Here is a 20,573-nt window from a genome sequence, read left to right on the forward strand (position 1 = left end):
GTAATGTAGGGTGGGGGGGTCAGGAGGATGTAATGTAAGGTGTGGGGGTCAGGAGGATGTAATGTAAGGTGTGGGGGTCATGAGGATGTAATGTAAGGTGTGGGGGTCAGGAGGATGTAATGTAGGGTGTGGGGGTCAGGAGGATGTAATGTAGGGTGGGGGGGTCAGGAGGATGTAATGTAAGGTGTGGGGGTCAGGAGGATGTAATGTAGGGTGTGGGGGTCAGGAGGATGTAATGTAAGGTGTGGGGGTCAGGAGGATGTAATGTAAGGTGTGGGGGGTCGGGAGGATGTAATGTAAGGTGTGGGGGTCAGGAGGATGTAATGTAGGGTGTGGGGGTCAGGAGGATGTAATGTAAGGTGTGGGGGGTCGGGAGGATGTAATGTAAGGTGTGGGGGTCAGGAGGATGTAATGTAGGGTGTGGGGGTCAGGAGGATGTAATGTAGGGTGTGGGGGGGTCAGGAGGATGTAATGTAGGGTGTGGGGGGTCAGGAGGATGTGATGTAGGGTGTGGGGGTCAGGAGGATGTAATGTAGGGTCTGGGGGTCAGGAGGATGTAATGTAGGGTGTGGGGGTCAGGAGGATGTAATGTAGGGTGTGGGGGGGTCAGGAGGATGTGATGTAGGGTGTGGGGGTCAGGAGGATGTAATGTAGGGTGTGGGGGTCAGGAGGATGTAATGTAGGGTGTGGGGGGGGTCAGGAGGATGTAATGTAAGGTGTGGGGGTCAGGAGGATGTAATGTAGGGTGTGGGGGTCAGGAGGATGTAATGTAGGGTGTGGGGGTCAGGAGGATGTAATGTAGGGTGTGGGGGTCAGGATGATGTAATGTAGGGTGTGGGGGTCAGGAGGATGTAATGTAGGGTGGGGGGGTCAGGAGGATGTAATGTAGGGTCTGGGGGTCAGGAGGATGTAATGTAGGGTCTGGGGGTCAGGAGGATGTAATGTAGGGTGTGGGGGTCAGGAGGATGTAATGTAGAGTGTGGGGGTCAGGAGGATGTAATGTAGGGTGTGGGGGTCAGGAGGATGTAATGTAAGGTGTGGGGGTCAGGAGGATGTAATGTAGGGTGGGGGTCAGGAGGATGTAATGTAAGGTGTGGGGGTCAGGAGGATGTAATGTAGGGTGTGGGGTCAGGAGGATGTAATGTAGGGTGTGGGGGTCAGGAGGATGTAATGTAGGGTGTGGGGGTCAGGAGGATGTAATGTAGAGTGTGGGGGTCAGGAGGATGTAATGTAGGGTGTGGGGGGGTCAGGAGGATGTAATGCAGGGTGGGGGGATCAGGAGGATGTAATGCAGGGTGTGGGGGTCAGAAGGATGTAATGTAGGGTGTGGGGGGTCAGGAGGATGTAATGTAGGGTGTGGGGGGTCAGGAGGATGTAATGTAGAGTGTGGGGGTCAGGAGGATGTAATGTAGGGTGTGGGGGTCAGGAGGATGTAATGTAAGGTGTGGGGGGTCGGGAGGATGTAATGTAAGGTGTGGGGGTCAGGAGGATGTAATGTAAGGTGTGGGGGTCAGGAGGATGTAATGTAGGGTGTGGGGGTCAGGAGGATGTAATGTAAGGTGTGGGGGTCAGGAGGATGTAATGTAGGGTGTGGGGATCAGGGGGATGTAATGTAGGGTGTGGGGGGGTCAGGAGGATGTAATGTAGGGTGTGGGGTCAGGAGGATGTAATGTAGGGTGTGGGGGGTCAGGAGGATGTAATGTAGGGTGTGGGGGTCAGGAGGATGTAATGTAAGGTGTGGGGGTCAGGAGGATGTAATGTAGGGTGTGGGGGGTCAGGAGGATGTAATGTAGGGTGTGGGGGTCAGGAGGATGTAATGTAAGGTGTGGGGGTCAGGAGGATGTAATGTAGGGTGTGGGGGGTCAGGAGGATGTAATGTAGGGTGTGGGGGTCAGGAGGATGTAATGTAGGGTGTGGGGGGGTCAGGAGGATGTAATGTAGGGTGTGGGGGGTCAGGAGGATGTAATGTAGGGTGGGGGGGTCAGGAGGATGTAATGTAAGGTGTGGGGGTCAGGAGGATGTAATGTAGGGTGGGGGGTCAGGAGAATGTAAGGTGTGGGAGTCAGGAGGATGTAATGTAAGGTGTGGGGGTCAGGAGGATGTAATGTAGGGTGTGGGGGTCAGGAGGATGTAATGTAGGGTGTGGGGGGGTCAGGAGGATGTAATGTAAGGTGTGGGGGTCAGGAGGATGTAATGTAGGGTGTGGGGGGTCAGGAGGATGTAATGTAGGGTGTGGGGGGTCAGGAGGATGTAATGTAGGGTGTGGGGGTCAGGAGGATGTAATGCGTCCATATTGGAAGATTTCCCCTCACTTCCTGTTTTGGTGACAACGGTATGATTTTGGATTTCCCCTCACTTCCTGTCCTGGGGCCTATAGAGGGCCTGACCCTCCCCCGCTCCCCCCGGTTCTGGCTGGAGCTGGGATTTGTGGTGCGGAGCCCCTCAGTGACCCCCTTCCCCTCCCCCCCCCAGAGAGCTGCACACTGCCTGTTCACATTGAGGAGTACAAATAAAGTTTTCACTAATATACTAAAAAAAAAGCAAGCTTAGAAGCTGCACAGTGTACAGAGCGGAGAGCTGTCAATAAAGTTTATATTAGAGGGGAAAAAAAGAAACCCGGATGAATGAAGTCATGTGACGCGGCGGAGAGGAGTGGATTGGTCGGGTCTGCGGGGGGCGGGGCGGAGAGCTCAGTCCGGAATAGTTGAGCGCCGATTTCCGGCATTATTCAGCACAGCTCGGCCGGAAGATCAGCATGGTGAGTCCGGGGAGAGAGGGGGACCCCTACCACACAAATCACCGGCACCACACTGCCCGCAGGGCCGGCCCACCGCTGGGAGAGGTGATAGGGAGGTTGGTGGGTCACAATGGGGCCTGCTGGGGTCACTGAGACCAAATCCCCTCACTGGGGACACAGAGAGCAATAAAACCTCGTAGGAGGAGCTAAACCTTCCACACTCCGCCCACAACTGAAATCACAGCTTTGTCTGGAGTTCCCCTTTAATAAGATGGCGGGGTGACCCCCCCGATATAATGAGGGGTTCAAATTCCCTCCATGGAGGAGTCATCACTCAGCACTGCGGCCTCCTGTCCTATGATCCCCCCCCATTATGAGGGGTTCAATTTCCCTCCATGGAGGAGTCATCACTCAGCACTGCGGCCTCCTGTCCTATGATCCTACCCCTAGCTCTGGTCTTTATACAAAGAGCTCCCAACCCCCACATCTGGGGGGTGTCACGCTGGAGGCGGAGCCGTGTCTGTGTCCAATCACTTCCTGTACTGAGGAAATATTGAGCGGTGACCCTCCCCCAACAATTTGCCGTCCCCTCAAAATAACTCAACACACAGCCATTATTGTCTAAACCGCTGGAAACAAAAGTCAGTACACCCCTAAGTGAAAATCTCCAAATTGGGGCCCAAAGTCTTAATATTTTGTGCGGCCGCCATTATTTTTTACCCTCTTGGGCATGGAGGTCAGCAGAGCTTCACAGGTTGTCACCGGAGTCCTCTTCCCCTCCCCCATGATGACATCACAGAGCTGGTGGGTGTTGGAGACCTTGCGCTCCTCCCCCTTCCCCCCACAGATGATCAGTAGGGTTTAGGTCTGGAGACGCTTGGCCAGTCCATCACCTTTACCCTCAGCTTCTTTAGCAAGGCAGTGGTGGTCTTGGAGGTGTGTTTGGGGAGGTTATCATGTTGGAATACTACCCTGCGGTCCAGTCTCTGAAGGGAGGGGGATCATGCTCTGCTTCAGTATGTCACAGAACATGTTGGCATTCATGGTCCCCTCAATGATCTGTAGCCCCCCAGTGCCGGCAGCCCCAGACCGTGACCCTCCCCCCACCATGCTTGACTGTAGGGAAGACCTGGCCTGAGATGTTAAGTAACATAATGGGGGGGGGGGGGGTAAAAAAACAAAAATAAGTACAAAAGGAGCAAATAATCGCTACTGTAAGGGGTCTTTTTTGGCTTTTACTTTGAGTCTTTTTGGCTCTCGGGGATCGTTTTCTGCCATTTCATGTCTGTTCAGTGCGGGACTTTCCTCTCTCCACCCCTCCCCTCTCTCCTCACCCCCCCTCCCCTCTCTCACCCCCCCCCCCTCCCCTCTCTCACCCCCCCCCCTCCCCTCTCTCACCCCCCCCCCCTCCCCTCTCTCTCACCCCCCCCCCCTCCCCTCTCTCACCCCCCCCTCCCCTCTCTCACCCCCCCCCCCCCCCCCCTCCCCTCTCTCACCCCCCCCTCCCCTCTCTCACCCCCCTCCCCTCTCTCTCACCCCCCCTCCCCTCTCTCACCCCCCCCCCCCCCCCCCCCCCCTCCCCTCTCTCACCCTCTCTCCCCCCCCCCCCCTCTCTCACCCCCCCCCCCTCTCCCCCCCCCCCTCCCTCTCTCTCACCCCCACCCCCTTCCTCTCTATCACCCCCCCCCCTCCTCCCTCTCTCACCCCCCCCCTCCCCCTCTCTCACCCCGCCCCCCTCCCCTCTCTCACCCCCCCCTTCCCTCTCTCACCCCCCCCTCCCCTGGGACGATGCTCTCGAGTCCGCAGACGAAGGAGAATCTTGTCTTCTGGTACTGTTGGACCTTAGCGCAGCTTTCGATACGGTTGACCACAAACTATTGCTTATTCCGCTAGCTGAAGTAGCCGGAGTCGCGGAATGTGACTTATCTTGGTTCTCCAACTTTTTGGAAAACCGATCACAAGTGGTGAAACTGGGACCATTCACTTGTGAAAAACGCACGGTGTCATGCGGAGTCCCTCAAGGATCACCTCTGTCGCCGGTATTGTTTAATATCTATCTCCGCCCTCTTTTTGAAATCATCAGCAGCCAAAAGCTGCTCTACCACTCCTATGCAGATGACACACAACTGTATTTCCGCATCTGCAATAAAAAAGATCATCACCTCAATCTAGAGAAATGTCTCTTTGATAGAGAACTGGATGACAAAGAGTTATCTCAAACTCAACGGAGCGAAAACAGAACTTCTCCTGTTTCACACCAAACGGAAGAATCAACTGGCAAAAACCTGGACACCGCCGCCCATTCTGGGAAAAATCATCACCCCTAGCGCCAAAGTCAAAAGTCTTGGAGTCATCTTTGACTCCTACATGACAATGGATGCACAAATAGGGTCAGTAGTCAGCGGAGCGCACCATCTGCTACGCCTCCTACGCAGACTTATTCCATTTATTCCCAAAGAAGACGTAGCAGTCGTGGTGGGAGCGATTGTAAACTCCAGACCTGACTGTGCAAATGCCCTCCACCTCGGACTCCCAAAGTACCAAATCGCTCGTCTACAAGTCGTGCAGAACACGGCCGCGCGTCTGGTGACTGGGAAAAAACATGGGAATCAATCTCACCTTCACTGAGATCCCTTCACTGAGATCCCTTCACTGAGATCCCTTCACTGAGATCCCTTCACTGAGATCCCTTCACTGAGATCCCTTCACTGAGATCCCTTCACTGAGAACCCTTCACTGAGAACCCTTCACTGAGAACCCTTCACTGAGATCCCTTCACTGAGATCCCTTCACTGAGATCCCTTCACTGAGATCCCTTCACTGAGAACCCTTCACTGAGATCCCTTCACTGAGATCCCTTCACTGAGATCCCTTCACTGAGAACCCTTCACTGAGAACCCTTCACTGAGATCCCTTCACTGAGATCCCTTCACTGAGATCCCTTCACTGAGAACCCTTCACTGAGATCCCTTCACTGAGATCCCTTCACTGAGATCCCTTCACTGAGATCCCTTCACTGAGATCCCTTCACTGAGATCCCTTCACTGAGATCCCTTCACTGAGATCCCTTCACTGAGAACCCTTCACTGAGAACCCTTCACTGAGATCCCTTCACTGAGATCCCTTCATTGGTTACCAGTGAAAGACAGAATCACTTTCAAAATCACTGTCTAACGCATAAATGTATTTGGGGAAATGCCCCCCAATATCTATGCAACAAAATAAAAGCCTACAACCCCAATCGCGCTCTGCGATCCTCCAAGCAAAATTTACTCCAAATACAAGTCCAAAGGAGAAAGAAGATTCGCTGTCCAAGGACCCAGACTATGGAACGCTTTACCAACCTCCATTCGGTTGGAGGAGAACCACTTGGCCTTTTGGAGAAAGATCAAAACCCATCTCTTCTGAGGTCAAGGGAGAAATGGACAAACAAGCGCCCAGAGGCGATTCAGTTCGCATGTGCAGCGCTATATACGTTTTTCCCAACAATAGATTTTTATTGAAGTTTATCATAAACAAGATAAATATAGACATACATTGTATAGCGTTATCATACATTAAGAGACGGTAACAAACGTCTCACTTCCCGCCCGGCCTATGGCCGATTTACGTCCGGGAAGTGGTTATGAAATCCTGACAGGACGTTCTAGAACGTCCTCCAGGATTTCATGCCGAGCGCCCGTGGGGGCGCGCATCGCGGCGATCGGTGATGCGGGGTGTCAGTCTGACACCCTGCATCTCCGATCTCGGTAAAGCGCCTCCGGCGGAGACTCTTTACCACGTGATCAGCCGTGTCCAATCACGGCTGATCACGATGTAAACAGGAAGAGCCGCCGATGTCTCTTCCTCACTCGCGTCTGACAGACACGAGTAGAGGAGAGCCGATCGGCGGCTCTCCTGACGGGGGTTTGCGCTGATTGTTTATCAGCGCAGCCCCTCCTCGGATCGCCACACTGGACCACCAGGGTGGGCAAAAAAAAAAAAAAAAAAAAAGTCTAAAAAAAAAAGCATTAAAAAAAAGAAAAAAGATGCCTGTCAGTGCCCACAAATGGGCACTGACTGGCAACCTGGCAAAAATCAGTGCTGCCACCCCAGTGTCCATCAGCGCCACCCCAGTGTCCATCAGTGCCACCACAGTGCCCATCCATGCCCAGTGCCCACCTATCAGTGCCCATCTGTGCCACCCATAATTATCCATAAGTGCCGCCCATGAGTGCCCATCTGTGCCGCCCATGAGTGCCCATCTGTGCCGCCCATGAGTGCCCATCTGTGCCGCCCATGAGTGCCCATCTGTGCCGCCCATGAGTGCCCATCTGTGCCGCCCATGAGTGCCCATCTGTGCCGCCTATGTGTGCCCATCAGTGTCGCATACCAGCGCCGCCAATCAGTGCCACCTCATCTGTGCCCGTCAGTACTACCTCATCGATGTCCATCAGTGCCATCTCATCGGTGCCCATTAGTGCCGCCATATCAGTGCCCGTAATTGAAAGAGAAAACTTATTTACAAAAAAATTAACAGAAAAAAATAAAAACGTATTTTTTTTTCCAAATTTTCAGCCTTTTTTTAGTTGTTGCGCAAAAAAAAAATCGCAGAGGTGATCAAATACCGCCAAAAGAAATCTCTATTTGTGGGGAAAAAAGGACGCCAATTTTGTTTGGGTACAAAGTGCGACAGTGCTGAAAGCTGAAAATTGGCTTGGGCGGGAAGCTGCGTAAGTGCCTGGTATGGAAGTGGTTAAACACAAACAGGTTAAAAAAACTGATAACAGGAAGTTTTCAAAATTTCACATTACATATAGGTCGATATAGTAAGTGGACACGATCCACCCCCAGGAACCCCTAATGGGACCACTTTTGTTACCTGGAGGCAGGTTATGGTCGCTCGGAGTGAAACCTACATAACATCAAGTTAAGGCAATCAGGGTCTAACTTGTCAATACATCACAAAGAGAAAAAACATTCATTCTAAAAAAGTTATAGATATTAATCCTAAAAATTTTGCTGCTCCAGACCACCTTTCCCATTGTGACCAAATGGCCTTACCCTTATTCACATTGCCAGCGCTGGATGCTAGAGTCAACTCATATCCGTAATGGAGGTTTACCAAGTCTAAAGTATTTTCGACGGTGGGGGGCCTATCAGTCTTCCACAATCTGGTTATGCTAAGCCTAGCTGCTATATAAATTTTTCACTCACTCACTCGCCTCAACAAGCTTCTTCTAAGAACAAAATATAAAAATAATTGCATTTATAATTAGATATTTTTTATAGTTTTTGTGAAAGAATCGGCCGATTAGCGGCTAAAGTGTCCGGCCCGCATGGCCGCCTGCCCTGCAGTACTGACCCCACTCCCATGTATCTGATTCCTCCATCTGCACGGCCACCACAGAAGGGACATAGATTTCACTGGCATTGCGCCGCCAGCCGTGCCCCGCCACAACGCATCCCCACCCACGTCCAGCACCATCCATCCCACAATGCATCCCCACCCACCCCTCTCCACAATGCATCCCCACCCACGCCCAGCACCACCCACCCCTCTCCACAACGCATCCCCACCCACGCCCAGCACCACCCACCCCTCTCCACAACGCATCCCCACCCACGCCCAGCACCATTCATCCCTCTCCACAACACATCCCCACCCACGCCCAGCACCACCCACCCCTCTCCACAACGCATCCCCACCCACGTCCAGCACCATCCATCCCACAATGCATCCCCACCCACCCCTCTCCACAATGCATCCCCACCCACGCCCAGCACCACCCACCCCTCTCCACAACGCATCCCCACCCACGCCCAGCACCATTCATCCCTCTCCACAACACATCCCCACCCACGCCCAGCACCACCCACCCCTCTCCACAACGCATCCCCACCCACGTCCAGCACCATCCATCCCACAATGCATCCCCACCCACCCCTCTCCACAACGCATCCCCACCCACGCCCAGCACCACCCACCCCTCTCCACAACGCATCCCCACCCACGTCCAGCACCATCCATCCCACAATGCATCCCCACCCACCCCTCTCCACAATGCATCCCCACCCACGCCCAGCACCACCCACCCCTCTCCACAACGCATCCCCACCCACGTCCAGCACCATCCATCCCACAATGCATCCCCACCCACCCCTCTCCACAATGCATCCCCACCCACGCCCAGCACCACCCACCCCTCTCCACAACGCATCCCCACCCACGTCCAGCACCATCCATCCCACAATGCATCCCCACCCACCCCTCTCCACAATGCATCCCCACCCACGCCCAGCACCACCCACCCCTCTCCACAACGCATCCCCACCCACGTCCAGCACCATCCATCCCACAATGCATCCCCACCCACCCCTCTCCACAATGCATCCCCACCCACGCCCAGCACCACCCACCCCTCTCCACAACGCATCCCCACCCACGTCCAGCACCATCCATCCCACAATGCATCCCCACCCACCCCTCTCCACAATGCATCCCCACCCACGCCTAGCACCATCCACCCTCTCCACAACGCATCCCCACCCACGCCTAGCACCATCCATCCCACAATGCATCCCCACCCACCCCTCTCCACAATGCATCCCCACCCACGCCCAGCACCACCCACCCCTCTCCACAATGCATCCCCACCCACGCCCAGCACCACCCACCCCTCTCCACAATGCATCCCCACCCACGCCCAGCACCACCCACCCCTCTCCACAACGCATCCCCACCCACGCCCAGCACCATTCATCCCTCTCCACAACACATCCCCACCCACGCCCAGCACCACCCACCCCTCTCCACAACGCATCCCCACCCACGTCCAGCACCATCCATCCCACAATGCATCCCCACCCACCCCTCTCCACAATGCATCCCCACCCACGCCCAGCACCACCCACCCCTCTCCACAATGCATCCCCACCCACGCCCAGCACCACCCACCCCTCTCCACAATGCATCCCCACCCACGCCCAGCACCACCCACCCCTCTCCACAATGCATCCCCACCCACGCCCAGCACCACCCACCCCTCTCCACAACGCATCCCCACCCACGCCCAGCACCATTCATCCCTCTCCACAACACATCCCCACCCATGCCCAGCACCATCCACCCCTCTACACAACACATCCCCACCCACGCCCAGCACCATCCATCCCTCTACACAACACATCCCCACCCATGCCGAGCACCATCCATCCCTCTACACAACACATCCCCACCCACGCCCAGCACCATCCATCCCTCTCCACAAAGCATTCCCACCCACCCCTCTCCACAACGCATCACCGCATCGCATCCCCACCCACGCCCAGCACCATCCATCCCTCTACACAACACATCCCCACCCACGCCCAGCACCATCCATCCCTCTACACAACACATCCCCACCCACGCCCAGCACCATCCATCCCTCTCCACAAAGCATTCCCACCCACCCCTCTCCACAACGCATCACCGCATCGCATCCCCACCCACGCCCAGCACCATCCACCCCTCTCCACAATGCATCCCCACCCATGCCCAGCACCACCCACCCCTCTCCACAACACATGGCTGTGGAGGAGGCGGGTACAGAGAGGTGGCTGTAGAGGAGTGGGGTACAGAGAGGTGGCTGTAGAGGAGGGGGTACAGAGAGGTGGCTGTAGAGGAGTGGGGTACAGAGAGGTGGCTGTAGAGGAGTGGGGTACAGAGAGGTGGCTGTAGAGGAGTGGGGTACAGAGAGGTGGCTGTAGAGGAGGGGGTACAGAGAGGTGGCTGTAGAGGAGTGGGGTACAGAGAGGTGGCTGTAGAGGAGTGGGGTACAGAGAGGTGGCTGTAGAGGAGTGGGGTACAGAGAGGTGGCTGTAGAGGAGTGGGGTACAGAGGTGGCTGTGGAGGAGGCGGGTACAGAGAGGTGGCTGTAGAGGAGTGGGGTACAGAGAGGTGGCTGTAGAGGAGTGGGGTACAGAGAGGTGGCTGTAGAGGAGTGGGGTACAGAGAGGTGGCTGTAGAGGAGTGGGGTACAGAGAGGTGGCTGTAGAGGAGTGGGGTACAGAGAGGTGGCTGTAGAGGAGTGGGGTACAGAGAGGTGGCTGTGGAGGAGGCGGGTACAGAGAGGTGGCTGTAGAGGAGTGGGGTACAGAGAGGTGGCTGTAGAGGAGTGGGGTACAGAGAGGTGGCTGTAGAGGAGTGGGGTACAGAGAGGTGGCTGTAGAGGAGTGGGGTACAGAGAGGTGGCTGTAGAGGAGTGGGGTACAGAGAGGTGGCTGTGGAGGAGGCGGGTACAGAGATGGACACTAATGGTCTGAACTGGTAGGCACTGATGAGGGGTGCACTTACAGGCTGAACTGGTGGACACTAATGAGGTGGCACTGATGGACACTGATAGGCTGCACTCCACCTCTCCACCCTAAACAATAACCTCCTCCCCAACCTAGATTTTCTGAGATAATAAAAAAAAAAAGAAAATCGGCCGCAAATATCGGCCTAAAATATCGGCCATCGGCCGCCCCAATTTTGAAATATCGGCATCGGTATCGGCCAGAGAAAAACCCATATCGGTCGACCTCTATTTATAATCATTGGGTCAAAATACCGACAACCATACCCCCCCCCCCCCCCCCCCCACCCAAAGTGATACATTTAAAAAAAAAAAAGAGAGAAAATTATAGTAGCTGAAAATGTGTATATATTAGAGCGTGGGGGAAAAAAAAGTACGATTTTTTTTTTTATCAATATAATTGTAGTAAAAACAAATACAAATCCCAAATAAACGTGATGAAGTGATGGTGTAGCCGCTATATCAGGGGTCCTCAAACTACGGCCCGTGGGCCAGATATGGCCCACCAAGGTCTTTTGCCCAGCCCTTCTGGCCTTTTGGGCACAGGTCAGGCTGCATTGCTGGGCACTGAAGAGGCTGACTGCATTACTGGGCACAGGGCAGGCTGCATTGCTGGGCACTGGTGAGGCTGCATTGTTGGGCATTTATGAGGCTGCATTGATCCGGTCCCCCAACAATCTGAGGGACAGTGAACTGGCCCCCTGTTTAAAAAGTTTGAGGACCCCTGCGCTATATAATATGTTCTCTACAAAAATACAATGTAACACTTTTACAAGGTAATATCTGGGTGTGCAGAGCGTTTTATATGCTGTGTTGGGATGTAATGATATTTTTTGTAGCCGGAGTTCAGCTATATAAAGCTGTGCGTAGCGGGCGCCCGTCTCCCGGGATGGATTGGTTATGTGGAATAGATGGTGTCGGGGGAGGGGAGGACGTTTTCTCTGCGGGTGATTTTTTTGATTGATGAGATCCGATGACTTTCTTTTTTTCTTTTTCAGTTTCGCAATCAGTATGATAACGATGTGACGGTCTGGAGCCCCCAGGTAAGCTCCGCCTTTTTGTCTGAACGCATTTTATGTATCGCACAATTCTCTCCTCTGAGGCTCCGCCCCCAAACATGATTCGTCCCCCGGAGACGCCTTGTGATCCTCCAGAATGGAAGCCGGCGGCACATTCAGATAAAAGCTGACGCGGCGGTTTGATGCGGCACCGGAGACAACGGCCTCCTTGTGTGTCTGTCATGGGGTGTCCCGGAGATCAGAGAGACGTGTCACACCCCTCCATCATCGGGGGAGGGGGGGGGATTGTATGGAGGAGCGATGGAACACAAAGATCTGTTGTGACTGAACACCCCCACCCTAGTGTGCGACCTCGCTGACCGCGTGCGACCTGGAAGTGGAGGTTTATTTATTTTTGCCATGGGGAGGGGTTTAGGCACTGGTAGGAAGGTGGACTAGAAGGGGAGGGGTTTAGGCACGGGAGAGGGATGCGGGCTGGAAGGGGAGGGGTTTAGGCACGGGAGAGGGATGCGGGCTAGAAGGGGAGGGGTTTAGGCACAGGTAGGGAGGTGGGCTTCAAGGGGAGGGATTTAGGCACTGGTAGGGAGGTGGGCTGGAAGGGGAGGGGTTTAGGCACTGGTAGGGAGGTGGGCTGGAAGGGGAAGGGTTTTGGCACTGGTAGGGAGGTGGGCTGGAAGGGGGAGGGGTTTAGGCACTGGTAGGGAGGTGGGCTGGAAGGGGGAGGGGTGTTTAGGCACTGGTAGGGAGGTGGGCTGGAAGGGGAGGGGTTTAGGCACTCATAGGGAGGTGGGCTGAAAGGGGAGGGGTTTAGCAGTGGTAGGGAGGTGAGCTGGAAGGGGAGGGGTTTAGGTATTGGTAGGGAGGTGGGCTGGAACAGGAGGGGTTTAGGCACTGGAAGGGGAGGGGTTTAGGCACTGGTAGGGAGGTGGGCTGGAAGGGGAGGGTTTAGGCACTGGAAGGGGAGGGGTTTAGGCACTGGTAGGGAGGTGGACTAGAAGGGGAGGGGTTTAGGCACAGGTAGGGAGGTGGGCTGGAAGGAGGGGGGGTTTAGGCACGGGAGAGGGATGCGGGCTAGAAGGGGAGGGGTTTAGGCACAGGTAGGGAGGTGGGCTTCAAGGGGAGGGATTTAGGCACTGGTAGGGAGGTGGGCTGGAAGGGGAGGGGTTTAGGCACTGGTAGGGAGGTGGGCTGGAAGGGGAAGGGTTTTGGCACTGGTAGGGAGGTGGGCTGGAAGGGGGAGGGGTTTAGGCACTGGTAGGGAGGTGGGCTGGAAGGGGGAGGGGTGTTTAGGCACTGGTAGGGAGGTGGGCTGGAAGGGGAGGGGTTTAGGCACTCATAGGGAGGTGGGCTGAAAGGGGAGGGGTTTAGCAGTGGTAGGGAGGTGAGCTGGAAGGGGAGGGGTTTAGGTATTGGTAGGGAGGTGGGCTGGAACAGGAGGGGTTTAGGCACTGGAAGGGGAGGGGTTTAGGCACTGGTAGGGAGGTGGGCTGGAAGGGGAGGGTTTAGGCACTGGAAGGGGAGGGGTTTAGGCACTGGTAGGGAGGTGGACTAGAAGGGGAGGGGTTTAGGCACAGGTAGGGAGGTGGGCTGGAAGGAGGGGGGGTTTAGGCACGGGAGAGGGATGCGGGCTAGAAGGGGAGGGGTTTAGGCACAGGTAGGGAGGTGGGCTGGAAGGGGAGGGGTGTAGGCACGGGAGAGGGATGCGGGCTGGAAGGGGAGGGGTTTAGGCACTGGTAGGGAGGTGAGCTGGAAGGGGAGGGGTTTGGGCACGGGAGAGGGATGCGTTTAGGCGGCGTACCTTGTACAGGTAGAACAGTTCACATTTCCTTCTCCTTCTATAAGAATCAGGAGGTTGGAATCGTCACGTTCAGTTTTCAATAAATGAATATTCTATAAAATGTGTTTATACCTCGCCCCTCCCCCCCTGATTCATGCCCCTCCCCCTGTATGATGAGAGGTTCTGATTTGTTGCCTCCTCTCCAGGGCCGGATCCATCAGATCGAGTATGCGATGGAAGCGGTGAAGCAAGGCTCCGCCACCGTGGGGCTCAAGTCCAAGACTCACGCCGTCCTCGTAGCTCTAAAGGTCAGTTTATTCCTCAGAGGCGGGACAACCTTCCCATAGGGGGCGCTCCACACACCAGAAACGTCACACAGTTGGCTGTCAGAGAAATAAATAAGGGCAAAGCATATGGGAGGGGGGGGGGGGGGGCGGGGTCAGAGCACTCTCGCAGCACTTGGATCATGGATTCAGTAGCAGCCCCGGCTCTGGATGTGATGATTCTGTGGATCTCCTGCAGGGGCCACACATTTATTTTTATAATTCAAAAATAAAGTATTCTGACTGAATTGGTGCTTTAGTGTGTGTGACTGTGGGGGGAGGGGGGATTAGAGTGTAAGCTCCTCTGTACAGAGACTGATGTGACTGTGGGGGAGGGGACATTAGAGTGTAAGCTCCTCTGTACAGAGACTGATGTGACTGTGGGGGGGAGGGGGGATTAGAGTGTAAGCTCCTCTGTACAGAGACTGATGTGACTGTGGGGGGGAGGGGGGATTAGAGTGTAAGCTCCTCTGTACAGAGACTGATGTGACTGTAGGGGGGGAGGGGACATTAGAGTGTAAGCTCCTCTGTACAGAGACTGATGTGACTGTGGGGGGAGGGGACATTAGAGTGTAAGCTCCTCTGTACAGAGACTGATGTGACTGTGGGGGGAGGGGACATTAGAGTGTAAGCTCCTCTGTACAGAGACTGATGTGACTGTGGGGGGAGGGGACATTAGAGTGTAAGCTCCTCTGTACAGAGACTGATGTGGCTGTGGGGGGAGGGGACATTAGAGTGTAAGCTCCTCTGGTGATGATGGATTGCTGTGTTGTACAGAGAGCTCAGTCAGAATTGGCCGCTCATCAGAAGAAGATCCTCAATGTGGACAATCACGTCGGCATTTCCATCGCTGGTCTCACCGCTGACGCCCGGCTGCTCTGGTATGACTTTCCTCCGTTGGGGGCGCAGGGGGTGGAGTCGGGACACTTTCCCCCGGTGACGGGTATAACTGTCTGGTGTTTATTTTGCAGTAACTTCATGCGTCAGGAGTGTCTGGATTCGCGGTTTGTCTTCGATCGCCCGCTCCCGGTCTCCCGTCTGGTGTCTCTGATTGGAAGCAGTATCCTTCTATGTACCGCGTCTGCGAGATCTCACTGAGTGATGTCACAATGCAGCGGGGGCGCTCAGCCCCTCCCAATCTCACATGTAATTTATATATATATAAACAGTGTTTCTCAACTCCAGTTCTCAAGGCGCCCCAACAGGTCATGTTTTCAGCCTTACCATTATTTTGCACAGGTGTTTTGATCAGTTTCACTTCTTTAGTAATTACCACAGCCGTTTCATCTGAGGGAAATCCTGAAAACATGACCTGTTGGCAGGGCTGGACTGGGACAAAAATTTGGCCCTGGACTTCATCCAGACGGGCCCACTTTGACAGGTCTCTCCCATGGCGGCCGTACAACTCCCGCACCCCCCCCCCCCCGGCCACCCAAGCCCCCTCTCCCCCTTCACTAGCCACTAGCCGTTCTACTTTATTAGAGTAGAACGGCTGGTACTGGTACTCTTATATGCAGTACCAGTGGGGAAGCTAGACATTATTTCACCCGGGGCAAAGAATCAGTTGGGTGCCCCCCCCTTATGGGAAAAGATTAGGCAGAAGTGAGAAACTCCCAGGCCATAGCTGTTGAGTCAGCTGTCTGTCCCCTCCCCCATGCTCCTCTGTTGTCCCCCCTGCTCCTCTGGTCCTCCCCCTGCTTCTTTGTCCCCCCCAGGTGAGCGCTGTGGGGAGGGAGAGGAGGTGAGCTCTGCTGGGAGGGAGAGACAGAGGAGCGGAGGGGGGCGGCGGTCCGCTGTCACTGAAGCCGGCCCACTGAGCCATCGGCCCACCGGGAAACTCCCTGTAGTCCCAATGGCCAGTCCATCCCTGCCTGTTGGAGCACCTTAAGGACTGGAGTTGAGAAACGCTGATCTAACATATGAAGGGTGACTAAGCGTGGGAAGCGCCCTGGTATCGGGAGGGCCGAGGCGCGGGAAGTTTAGTTCCACTTTAAATATGGATTTTGGGTGAGGATGGGAAATTCTTCTCAGTCGATCTACAAGAAGTGTGATGTTTGATCGATGACCTGCTGCTGACCCCTTCCGTCTCTTATATTGGGCGGTAGAATGTCGTGTTGCCATTTTTTCTTCTGTGAATTTTTCTTCTTAATCTTTGTCCAGAAACCCAAGTTCCAACCCAGCGCTATGGGCGGAGACCTTACGGAGTGGGGCTGCTGATCGCGGGCTATGATGTAAGTAGTCGGGTCTGTGGGGGTGGAAGGTGATTGGTCTGTGGGGGTGGAAGGTGATTGGTCTTCACCCCAGAAAAGAAATCCTGAAAGTCACGGGAACTCCTCCTAGTGGAGATTTACTAATTGTGGACGTTCTACACTCCGGAAATCTTCAACATACACACGTCATTCCTCCCCTCGCTGCCGCTCCTCCCATACTCTTGCTGGCTATTTCTGGCTGTCAAAATGACAGCTGGGAGTTGCTGTGTAAATGGTATAACTGCAGAAGCTGCCGCTGTCCAATGAGACTGTGTGACACTGTGTTTAAAAACCTTAGAGAGAGAGTTTGTTTCCAAAACGGGAGATGAGAAATACAAAGTAACAATCTATCTCCCGTCTGATCAATGTTTATAAACAATGTTACTTTGTATCTCTCTATCTCCTGTCTGATCAATGTTTATAAACAATGTTACTTTGTATCTCTCTATCTCCCGTCTGATCAATGTTTATAAACAATGTTACTTTGTATCTCTATCTCCCGTCTGATCAATGTTTATAAACAATGTTACTTTGTATCTCTATCTCCCGTCTGATCAATGTTTATAAACAATGTTACTTTGTATCTCTCTATCTCCTGTCTGATCAATGTTTATAAACAATGTTACTTTGTATCTCTCTCTCCCGTCTGATCAATGTTTATAAACAATGTTACTTTGTATCTCTCTCTCTCCCGTCTGATCAATGTTTATAAACAATGTTACTTTGTATCTCTATCTCCCGTCTGATCAATGTTTATAAACAATGTTACTTTGTATCTCTATCTCCTGTCTGATCAATGTTTATAAACAATGTTACTTTGTATCTCTATCTCCTGTCTGATCAATGTTTATAAATAATGTTAGATATACGAAGCATTGTTTATAAACCTTGATCAGACAGGAGATGCAAAGTAACATTGTTTATAAACATTGATCATGCGGGAGATAGAATGTTACTTTGTATTTCTCCCAACATCCTGTCTGATCAATGTTTATAAACAATGTTACTTTTTATCTCAGGCAGGAGATGTTAAAATAATTTTTCTAGGATTTCTCATGGTGAAATCTTATTTTGCCCTTTTATAAAACTAGCTGAATACCCGGCGTTGCCCGGTCTTCCTATCTTAACCTTTTGGGGAGGAAAATCATAGTAATATAAATATACCCATCTTTTATATAAGGGTGTAGGTAAGGGTTAATGTAACTGTCATATATTTTTGTTTGGCATATAAGTAATATGTGTAGCAGGTATTATTGAAATATCTCCAGGCGTACAGAAGTTATGTGGGAACATTTCCCATTGATTTGCATGGGACTTTAAACCAAACCCCGACCCTCACAAATGGGGGGAGATAAGGGATAAATGAACTATCCTATAGTGTAAGTGGACATATAAGTAACATGTGACCAAGTGTTATGGAAATATCTACAGCCGTTTGGAAGTTATGAAGTAAGATGTATTTCCCATAGAGTTGAATGGGACTTTAAAGAAAAACCCCGACCATGGCAAATGGGGGTGGGTAAGGGTAAAACCACCTATCCTATGTTTGTTGCTGACATATAAGTAACATGTGTGCCAAGTTTCATGTTAATATCTTTAGCCGTTTGGACGTGATGCTGGAACATACATACATACATACATACACACACACACGTTGTGTTTTATATATATATAGATTCAGATATTTTGACAAATGTTTGTTTAGATCTTGGAATAAATAACATCTCCATTTTCTGAGGTGACAGGTCCTCTTCCTTGTAATGATAACACATTGTTGTGTCTCCCCCTCGGCAGGACATGGGGCCCCACATCTTCCAGACTTGCCCCTCTGCAAACTACTTCGACTGCAGGGCCATGTCCATCGGGGCGCGCTCCCAGTCCGCCCGCACCTACCTGGAGAGACGCATGACGGAGTTCAGCGATTGTGAGTCCAGGGTATTGTGTGTGTGTGTGTGTGTGTGTGGGGGGGGGGGGGGGGGGCGGTAATTGGAAGGCAAAATCTGTACTTTAATCTTGTCCCTGACCCGTGTGATTGGTTATTCCCGTACAGGTAATCTGAATGAGCTTGTGAAGCACGGACTGCGCGCCCTCAGAGAGACTCTTCCTGCAGAACAAGACTTGACTACTAAGGTGACTTCACATCTCCCTGCCCCCAACCCCCCCAACCAATAAGGTGACATCACATCTCCCAGTCATGTGACTTTCCATTTTTTTGGGTTTGGAATGTAGATGTGACGTCGGCTCGGGGGATGTTGTGTTGACGGGATGTTGTGTTGACGGGATGTTTTATGAGGCGGGGGGGGGGGCCTCGTTGCCAGTGTGGCGAAGGGAAAGGTCGGCCCGGCCAGTGTCAGCCCGGCTCGTTGTGAGTTTGGTAAAGTGAGGTGTCGGCTAGGCCAGTGTGGTGCAGGGAGGGACGGGGCCTCGCTGCCAGTTTGGTGCAGGGAGGGTTCGGCCAGTGTGGCGCAGGGAGGGGGGCCTCGTTGCCAGTGTGGCGCAGGGAAAGGTCGGCCCGGCCAGAGTAGCGTGGGGGGGGGGGGGCGGCTTGTTGTCAGTTTGGTAAAGTGAGGTGTAGGCTAGGCCAGTGTGGTGCAGGGAGGGGCGGGGCCTCGCTGCCATTTTGGCGCAGGGGAGGTCGGCCTGACCAGTGTGAGGCAGGGAGGGGTTGGCCAGTGTAGCACAGGGAGGGGGGCCTCGTTGCCAGTTTGGTGAAGGGAGGGGCCGGCTAAGCCAGGGAGGGGCCGGCTAAGCCAGGGAGGGGCCGGCTAGGCCAGGGAGGGGTGGGGCCTCGCTGCCAGTTTGGTGCAGGGAGGGTGGGGCCTCGCTGCCAGTTTATGTGCAGGGAGAGGGCGGCCCAGCCAGTATGAGGGGGGGGGGGGGCCTCGCTGCCAGTGTGGCGCAGGGAGGGTACAGACATGGCCTCGTGTTGGCAGGTAAGGAGGTTTTATTTGTGTCGGAAGATACTAGCTCAGTCCGCTGCCTCTTCCTCACCCCAGAGTTATGGAAAGTAACCCGCTGCCAGTGTGGCACAGGGAGGGGCGGGGCCTCGCTGACAGTTTGAAGGGAGGGGTCTGCTAGGCCTACGTGTGGCGCAGGGAGGCCTTGCTGCCAGTGTGGCGCAGGGAGGGGCGGGGCCTTGCTGTCAGTGTGGCGCAGGGCCTTGCTGTCAGTGTGGCGCAGGGAGGGGCGGGGCCTTGCTGTCAGTGTGGCGCAGGGAGGGGGGCTGTCGGGTTTGTGGTCTCTCGTGTGAAGTTTGGCTCTGGTGTTTGTATCTGTGGTGGGCGGAGTTCTGAATCAGCCAATAGCGATGATCGGTGAGAGGGAAATCACATGATTGTTTCTGTCTGCAGAACGTCTCCATCGGCATTGTGGGGAAGGAGATGGAGTTCACCATCTATGACGATGACGAGGTGGCGTCATTCCTGGAAGGGCTGGAGGAGCGACCGCAGAGGAAGGTTGGTGATGATGTCATACATTTCCCATTCAGACAAATTTCTCCCCCCCCCCCCCCCCCCCTCTTCTTCTGAGCAGTATTTTCTTAGTGCCCACACAGGTGGTGGTGGTGGTGGGGGGGATTTAGCCTTTTCGGTGTCGCTATGTGTTGTGTGATTATTATACATAACTTTTCATTTCCTCCCCGCAGGTGGCGCCCCCCGCAGAGGACGTGGCCGACAAACCCGAGGAGCCGATGGAGCACTAGAGTTCGTTTTTGTTTTTTTTACATTTCTGTTTAGTTGACCATCACCATCCTCCCGGGTGTACACCCGTCTCTCCCACCCCTCCCCCACGTATGACATGTACACCCCCCCCCCCGGCAGGGCTGAACAGAAATGGTTCTTTTTTTCTATGACTTGTGTTTCTTTGATCACCAATGCGGTGAATAAAATAAAAAATAAAAAATGTCCTTTGATTTGAATTGTATTTTTTGAAATTTTTTATTTTAAGTTTATGTGTCACAGACAGAGTGACCATTTCTATATAATAATAATCATAATATCAGACAGGGAAGTATTTCAGATGAATGTTAAAGTGATTGTAAACCTCAGACATGAAATATGAACAAAGCACTTCCCTCCATAGTGTGTATTTGTCTCCAGGGGTGGCTGGTGAAGTTTAAGGACTGGGGGGGGGGGGGTGATAGACCCTGCCC

General features: G+C 53.6%; 1 protein-coding gene across 1 annotated transcript; it reads left to right on the forward strand.

Annotated features, from left to right (window-relative positions):
- The first annotated feature begins 2,672 nt into the window (after positions 1-2,672).
- On the forward strand, positions 2,673-20,176 carry PSMA1 (proteasome 20S subunit alpha 1). Its single transcript, XM_040334494.1, has 10 exons — positions 2,673-2,758; positions 12,054-12,098; positions 14,058-14,159; positions 14,952-15,055; positions 15,146-15,234; positions 16,335-16,405; positions 18,218-18,347; positions 18,474-18,553; positions 19,774-19,878; positions 20,067-20,176. Exons 1-10 carry the CDS (start codon positions 2,756-2,758, stop codon positions 20,121-20,123), a joined length of 786 nt encoding a protein of 261 aa, XP_040190428.1. The 5' UTR covers positions 2,673-2,755; the 3' UTR covers positions 20,124-20,176.
- Positions 20,177-20,573: the final 397 nt, after the last annotated feature.

Source organism: Rana temporaria (genome assembly GCF_905171775.1).
Source record: "Rana temporaria chromosome 11 unlocalized genomic scaffold, aRanTem1.1 chr11y, whole genome shotgun sequence".
In the NCBI taxonomy this organism is placed as follows: Eukaryota; Metazoa; Chordata; class Amphibia; order Anura; family Ranidae; genus Rana; species Rana temporaria.

What these genes read in the sequence shown, in the direction of transcription:
- PSMA1 (XM_040334494.1), top strand. An exon ending in GGTGTCTCTGATTGGAAGCA is followed by an intron (nt 15,235 to 16,334) that starts GTATCCTTCTAT and finishes ATCTTTGTCCAG; the next exon opens with AAACCCAAGTTCCAACCCAG. An exon ending in CATGACGGAGTTCAGCGATT is followed by an intron (nt 18,348 to 18,473) that starts GTGAGTCCAGGG and finishes ATTCCCGTACAG; the next exon opens with GTAATCTGAATGAGCTTGTG.